We start from the raw sequence: 8,520 nt of genomic DNA on the forward strand, positions 1-8,520 counted from the left end.
CATCATGCGGTGATTATCAAGGAAAAACGACGAATATTAATGGCGACATTCTGCAATTCAGGCCTTTCTGTTGAGCTTATAAAATGAGTCGATTCCCCCAAGTACCAAACTTCAAGTGTTCTGACTATATGTTTCTTAAATTATTTTTCCCCCATCCACTCAAAGGAAAGAAAACCATTTATCCCGCTCACATCACTCCAATCATTTTCTTGGAACTGACAATGGTAGTTACAAGTCGTTCCATAACTACTTCTTAATTCCTGAGGTCAACGAGTTAAATAATAATATTATGTAATTACTGAGTTTCGGTAGGTATATTACATACTTCCCCCCTTAAAGAGAACACCGTCCCTAATGTTCATCTATCACTGGGACTTAATTCCTACTCTATATATAAGAATCCAAACAACAGAAAATGAGATCCTTTCACTTCAAAATGAAGGATTCCATTTCCAACGAATACTAATAAGCAAAATAAATAATGGTGATCTATAGTCATAAGCATTTATAACTGCAAAACAAAGCAATTTCTACTTTCCATAACTTATCCACTATTCAATTATATAGAAACAAAACAAAATATCTATACCAAATTATCGTTACTTACCAATTACTCTTACAAGTCATGGTCACTTTTACACAAGCACTTCAATAGTGATTGGACGACCCATCAACACTCCATGGTAAGTAACCTATAATGTATGACTAACAAATTGAATCACATTAGTCACAAAATTTTTAATCAAATGAAATACTTTTAACTATCAATCAATTATGCAATGACAGATGATAGTGAAATCACAGTACTTTTACAAGTACTTAGAGAGCACTAACACTCTAATCATCAAACTGATAAATCACTCCAACACGTGCATGTTGTCTTAGCTCCCACTAAAGACATCCACACAGTACTTCTAAAAGTACCCATAGAGCAACTAATGCTCTCTGATCATCGAAATAACTAATAAATGCACCAAGTTCATACTGTACTAGCCCCTGCTAAGACATTGAAAATATTATTAACAAGAAAAACTTACACTTCCAGTAATTCCTTTCTGAGCACTAGGCTCATTTTAGGTCAAAATGTACATAAAATATTTACACATTTATATATCAAATTTGTTTTTAACATAACACATAGCTGATTAGTTAATTTGTTTAGCTATGAGAACTGCAATAGTCTAAAGAATTCTCCTCCCAACCCATGGGAACTGGTTTCCACAACCATAACGAGTCATTTTCACATCTAGACAGTTCCTTGATAGAGACCATACCAGGTCTAGTACAGAATTCCATTGTCCAACCAGCTCAATAATTTCAATGACCACATAAGGTCCAACATCGGATTCCTCTTGGCAGCGTCCTGCCTATTCCTTTGACAGCGTCCCATCTATGAGGACTTTTGGGCCTCCTCCAATAGGCTCCAAATCAACATATTTTCCTCAGGATTTTTATGCTCTTCACTAGCTTGGCCAACTCTTTTCCCTTACTGAGATCATTTATCTCCAGCGAGAGGAAATCAGGCAGGAAAGTGCCATCAACCCCTCTTGACAGGTAACCACCATCAACCTAAGGTCTTCTGGGCTTTCATAATTGTCTGGCATGTTAAATTTCTCTCTTTAGCACTCTTTCCCATAACAATTTACATAATGAACCATATGAACATTATCATAACAAAATAAACATGCATTTACACTTAACCCTCAACATGGTTCCACAATATCTAGATTGATAGGAAACATAATTAACATACATGTTGTATGCATTCTGATTTTCCAAGTAACACAATCATGCATATCTTATAACATTATACTTTCTAATTTATGGTTGTAATGTGATTTTACCTTGACAGGTTTTCTTGTGGCCATTAAGCAGCCACTACTTAATCCCATCAACAACGTTAGTCATAAATATGCATTATTTAACAAGTATTCACTTGGACATTAAGCTACCACTACTTAATCCCAGCAACAATGTTAGTCATAAATCTGTATTATTTAACAAGTATTCACTTTTTGAATCATTTCCAATTTTTCTGAATCATTTCCAATTTCCACAGTGTTATTAACAGGTCGATACATGAAGTAACTACAATAATCACTTGTTTACGAATTGTAATAAGCTTAAATCAAATTGAATTCATGCATATAAGTTTTATTAGTTGGTCTTGAAACACTAACCAATCACAACTACCAACCATATTAATGCAGCGATGACAAAACTTAATCAACAATTAGTTATTACAAGTCTCACTACTTGATTCATTGTTTATTTTCAATATCTAAAGGGGTTCTTCCAATGTCCTTTTAAAACACTCTATTGTCCTATTCAAGGATGTTCCCCATATTTACATTCATGCATTCACTCATTAAAAGTAGGGCATGTAACTTTCATGTTCATTAAATGTATCATTAATATTTCCATATTTGCAAAAGTTGGTAGTTAATTGTCACTTTCCTTAGTGAGTGTTCAAGATTGTTCATAAGTGTGACACATGTTTTATTATCTTTTATCCTCATCGGGATTCAAATGTCATGAACACAGTTTTGTAGCAAACTTTATTACTTACTACTCCTTGCAGTTATAAACATGAATCACACATATAATGTCAAAAGTAGCATATTGCATATATTAATATGTAGGTTGTTAAACTCATACCTGAGTTGATGCTCACTAGTAGCATACCTCGATTTGCTTTCTACTTAAAAATTCCCAAATTCATTAGTGCTACAACCTTTAGCTCTGAAACCACTTGTAACATACCCCGATAACCTCACATGAACATGCAGGGAGCTAGAACTTTTTTTATACAAATTACCCATAAGTAATTATCCAAATAATTATTCCAAATTCCTCATTAACCATTAGATAGAATGTTCATTAGTACATAAAGTAACTTTCAATAGAAGACAATAAGTTGCATAACCATTAACAACCACTGTTGTAGTATATTAACATAAATTGTGTGATGAAGCTTGCATCCATTTCATGATTCCCTTAACCAAATTAATTAATCACATACTTGACATTATGATTATCACATCAAATAAGGAATCAACATCATCAAATGGACACAATAATCAATCACATCATTGAACACCGATATACCCTCGAAACCCCGTAGGGTGAAAACCAGCAAACATTTAATTTTATTATTAAACGCTCGTGAGGGTGTTCACCCCTCACTTAATGGCTTATAAGGGATTCCATCCTTTATCCATTGTTATAAAATATTACAATACAATATCATTAAAATACCACATACCTAGCTAAAATCTATTACAATTGTCATGAAACTATTTGCCTACATATCACCACTCTCTACATCCTTGTGGCATGATTGCTCCATCAGTGTACCATTCCGCAACTCGTACTCATGAGCATGGACCATTAGTTCTTTATCTGCCACAATGTTAAACATAATTTTTCTTTTGCACAAATCACTGTCCTTTCCTGTCATTGTTTTCATCAATAATCTTTGGTAACATGATTAGATAAAGTATTAATCAATCAGTAATCATTATTTAAAAGCGATCTTTTAACATCTATTCATGTGCGCATACATGATATGTAAATATAATATAACAACATGCTTCTTCTAACAACATTGAACATGTATAACAAATAATTATTAAGCATGTCAAAATAATTACCCCATTACTATGATCATACTCGCACTAGCACACGTTCATATCTAAAGGAAACCACTGTAGCCATCCATTTCACTTAAAGGATACTAAAAACTTATGTTTGTTTTTCATGCATGTAATTAGATAAAAACTTATTTGAAGAGAGCTAGCCCCTTAGCTTCTTCTTTGTGCATGTAATTAAGTAATCTTTCCAATAAAGTAGATGTTTCGTTCTAAGGGAAAGCTAACATGATAGACATTATTATCATGCATGCAAACTTAATCCCATTTTCAAAAAGCATCTTTCCCAAGATAGAGCTATTTATAAAATCTGTTGTATGCACAAAGACATGGATTGTTCTAAACGAGAACTAATGTGTTAGTCATTAATTCTTGCATGCGGTATATGTATTTAAGAAAGGAAAGCTAGTACATTTATTCCAATTAACTACTTGTTTTAATTTCCATAATACAAGGAAAGCTAGTACATTTATTCCAAGTAACTACTTGTTTTACTTTCCATAATACTTATTATGTTCTGCACACAAATACATGTTTCTCCTTAAAATATCTAACACAATAGTTCTATTTTCATGCATATAACCATAGTTTCTATGCTTATTCATATGTGTTCTTTTCACATAGTTATTTTCAAGAACCCAACATAGTTTCTCTATCATTTATGTACAAAGTTATTATGCATTTGTTTCCAAGGAAGTATCATAACAAAGTTCTCATGCAGGTATTGAGCAATGAAAACTACAAGAGTATAGAGCAGCATGTTGTTACTACAATTCGGGCCTTTCTGTTGAGCTTATAAAATGAGTCCAAGTACCAAACTTCAAGTGTTGTGACTATATGTTTCTTAAATTATTTTTTCCCCATCCACTAGAAGGAAAGAAAACCATTTAACTTGCTCACATTACTCCAATCATTTTCTTGGAACCGACAATGGTAGTTACAAGTGGTTCCATAACTACTTCTTCATTCAAGACTTCAACAAGTTAAATAATAATATTATGTAATTACATGAGTTTGGGTAGATATATTACATTTGATCACCATCTATCCAAGACCCATATAAACTAAAAATTAAATAAATTATTTATTATAGAAAATAAAAATACATTATAAACCTTAAACCTTTTATTTAAAGCTTTATTATTATTAAAAAAATATTTTGAAAAACTCAATTACTTATACATTTCTTAATAAATCCAAAATTATTAATTCAATACATATATTATTTATTTGGTTCATTGAATTCAAATTTTTGATGCCTACATGAAAGACCAACATAAATGAGTGTTCAATAAATACATATATTATTCATTTGGTTCATTGAATTCAAATTCTTGATGCCTACATGAAAGACCAACATAAATGAGTGTTCAATAGATCTTGAAACGATCCAGTATAGATCTTGAAACTCAATTACTTATACATTTCTTAATAAATCCTAAATTATTAATTCAATGCATACATTACCTATATTATTTATTTGGTTCATTGAATTCAAATTCTTGATGCCTACATGAAAGACCAACATAAATGAGTGTTCAATAGATCTTTCATTAGATCTTGAAACGATCCAGTATACTCTTTCCCTTTAATTCCTGGTTCCAGAAAGCTCCTTCAAACTCTTCAAACTTGTATCCTCTATACACAGCCGGCTGATGTTCATCCACCATGCTAGTTGCAGGAGCAATAAAAGCATCGTGTCCAGGAGAATAAAAAGTGGGAATTGATATGCGTGCACTCTGCTTATTCGTTATTACTCGATGATCCACGCTCTTAAATTTCCCATTGCTCACAACCTAATACAATTCAAATCACGCACAACATAAATTGAATGATTAGTATCAAATTCTTGCACAGAGAGAAAAAGTAACTTAACTTTATAGATCTGCGCATTCTTTCTCACCTGCAGCTGATCTCCCAAATTGACCACAAACGCGTCAGCTATGGGTTCTACAGAAACCCACATTCCATTTCTGAATACTTGCAGGCCACTGACATTATCGCTTTGCATTAACACAGTGATGGCACTTGCATCTGAATGGCTTGCTGCACCAATAGTAAGATCTGGGTTTGGGCATGGAGGATAATAATTTATACTCATCATATGGCTATGTTTTCCAAGAATTTTATTCAAGTAATTGGAATCTAGCCCCAGAGCTTCTGAAATTGCAGCCAGCAACCTTAATATCAGTGCTCTCAGCTCACCAGAGTACTTGCCCGCAATTTCTCTGTAACAAAACTCAAGTCAAAACAGCTAAACTTTTCCATGGTGGGTTAAGATGAATCTTTTCTAGTGTTCTGTCTTAGATATTTGATAACAGATAAAGGTTTGCTGATTACCTGTAGGCTGCTGGTTTTAGAGGCCAAGAGCCGATGACTTCTTCTAGAGGATGACAAGGGTGAGTGAGATAGTCCAACCAGTTGAGAACCTTGTCTTTGTTAAGATTGAAGCTGGTGGAAACCCGGGCTAGCTGCTTCATGTCCTCTGAGTAGAGGCATGCTCGGTCTTCGATGGGCATTTCGAAGAACTCTTTGGCTATGCCCATCATGCTTTCCATGACATTGTTTGGCACGCCATGGTTCACTATCTGATATCAATAAAAAATTAGTCAATCAGATATGAAACTTGACACAGTCACTATATTAATACAAGCATACCAACAGAGATGTATAGACTCAATAGTCTGCAAGTGTGACAGAATTCAACCAAAAGTTTAAGTATTTGAGGGGAGGTAGAAACTGAGGTGTGCACCTGGAAGAAACCATCCTCTTCGCATGCAAGTCGGATTTGGTGGATTACTGTTGCTCTGCTAGGGCCATCCAGGTCTTTTAGGTCTATCACAGGGATGCTCTCAGAGAAAGAGATGTCGGACTTCTGTAGGCGTTCATGGGGAGGCAAAATATATCTGTCCTGCACCTTCAGGTTGTTCACGCCATTGGATATGAGCTTCTGAATGGCACTACTCAGCTGTTGGGTCTGCGCATCCATTGTAGAAGACATCTTGCTCCAATGTGTGTCATACGGATATTAAACTTGGGAATTTATAGAGTTTAGATAATCCTTCTCCGCCACCGTTTGACGACCAGGTACCGGGTCCAAATGGAGATGGATTGAAACCTATTTGTTAAAGTCCATGCAGACGTGAACAGCAAGTTTGTTATTTGTCCGATCAATTATATATTATATATAATTGGATAAGATGGATTGAAATTGGAGACGGATTTTTGTCGGGATGCGAGTCACGTTTTTGAAATTTGATGGTCTAGTAGTTTAATCGGATTTTTTTATTATTATTTGAAGATCTGACAATATTTTGATAAGATGGATTCTATTGAGGAAGAAGAGAAAAACACTTAGATTTGAGTTATTGTATAATTGATTGAAATATCCTTATCACAGAGCACATCAATTATAAATGTACATATAATTTTATAGTCCATCTATCAAATCTCCAATATAGTCCATGACCGAGGAAACCTATTTGTTAACACATTCAAGAACGAGGATTGAATTTAGAGCGCCTAACGACGGAGTTTTGTCGGCATGCGAGGCACATCGCCAGTGACTTCATCGTTCATCTCACTTAGTTTCGATTTGATTTTTTTATTTATATGTACCGGATCCAAATGGAGATGGATTGATTTAGTTATAAACACATTCAAGAACGAGGAAACCTATTTGTAGAGTACATCAATATTACTTTTCTGGTAATATTAGATAACAATCCAGCAATCCTTCTGCGCCACCGTTGACGACCCAATCTAAATGGATAGTTTTCCTTCTTGTGGAAGAGATGGATTGAATTTAGAGCGCTGACGACGGAAGAGTTGGTCCGTGAATTCAAATAAGGCGCATAACGAGGAAACCTATTTGTTCGTATTTGTTAAAGTTATAAACACATTCGTATTTGTTAAAGTAATAAACAGATTCAAGAACGAGGAAACCTATTTGTTAAAGTCCATGCAGACCTGAACAGCAAGTTTGGTAAGATCGATTGAATTTAGAGCGCCTGACGACGGAGTTATAAACAGATTCAAGAACGAGGAAACCTATTTGTTAAAGTCCATGCAGACCTGAACAGCAAGTTTGGTAAGATCGATTGAATTTAGAGCGCCTGACGACGGAGTTATAAACAGATTCAAGAACGAGGAAACCTATTTGTTAAAGTCCATTGAACAGCCGATTGAATTTTGATTTAAAGTCCATGCAGACCTCCGATTGAATTTAGAAAGTTATAAACAGATTCAAGAACGAGGAAACCTATTTGTTAAAGTCCATGCAGACCTGAACAGCGATCGATTGAATTTTAGTTATAAACACATTTATTTGTTAAAGTCCATGCAGACCTGAACGGCAAGTTTGTTATTTGTCCGATCAATTATATATTATATATTATATATAATTATATATATATATATATATATATATTATATTATATATTAGTTATTAATCTGACGATCGGATTGTTTTTTTGATTTGAAAATCTCACAATATTTTGATAAGATGGATTGAATTTAGAGCGCCTGACGTCCGGATGCGAGGCACGCTTTTCAAATTTCGTTGAACTTCCTCGACATTGGTTTTTGATAAAGGCCTGGAAAAGTGTAACAACAATCATATGATTTTTAATTTAATTTTTATAGGTTTATGCTTTTAAATTTTATTGTAATATATCTGATTATAATCTATTAATAAATTATATAAATTAATATCAATATAAAAATTTATAATCTAGTTATTTAAAACGATATATATAACCTTTAATAATCTAAATATAAAGAATCAAATTTAATGATTTATATATAAAAGATTAAAGATGAGGGTTTTTAGAGATATTTGATTCTTTTTATTTCATTTATATATATAACT

General features: G+C 33.5%; 1 protein-coding gene across 1 annotated transcript; it reads right to left on the bottom strand.

Annotated features, from left to right (window-relative positions):
- Nucleotides 1–4,931: 4,931 nt before the first annotated feature.
- Nucleotides 4,932–6,681, bottom strand: LOC149150184 (protein DMR6-LIKE OXYGENASE 1-like). Its single transcript, XM_089441510.1, has 4 exons — nucleotides 6,403–6,681; nucleotides 5,991–6,238; nucleotides 5,554–5,878; nucleotides 4,932–5,446 (listed from the first exon to the last, which is right to left on the bottom strand). The coding sequence occupies exons 1-4, from the start codon at nucleotides 6,649–6,651 to the stop codon at nucleotides 5,204–5,206; spliced, it is 1,065 nt and encodes a 354-aa protein (XP_089297636.1). The 5' UTR covers nucleotides 6,652–6,681; the 3' UTR covers nucleotides 4,932–5,203.
- Nucleotides 6,682–8,520: the final 1,839 nt, after the last annotated feature.

Source organism: Pinus tabuliformis, chromosome 9 (assembly GCF_031772625.1).
Source record: "Pinus tabuliformis cultivar Carrire ecotype Pingquan chromosome 9, CPIR1, whole genome shotgun sequence".
Lineage (NCBI taxonomy): Eukaryota > Viridiplantae > Streptophyta > Pinopsida > Pinales > Pinaceae > Pinus > Pinus tabuliformis.

Coding starts and splice junctions, on each gene's coding strand:
- LOC149150184 (XM_089441510.1), bottom strand. CDS start 6,651: ATGTCTTCTACAATGGATGCGCAGACCCAACAGCTGAGTAGTGCCATT. Junction 5,879..5,990: donor CTAAAACCAGCAGCCTACAG/GTAATCAGCAAA, acceptor GTTTTGTTACAG/AGAAATTGCGGGCAAGTACT. Junction 5,447..5,553: donor ATTTGGGAGATCAGCTGCAG/GTGAGAAAGAAT, acceptor GAATTGTATTAG/GTTGTGAGCAATGGGAAATT.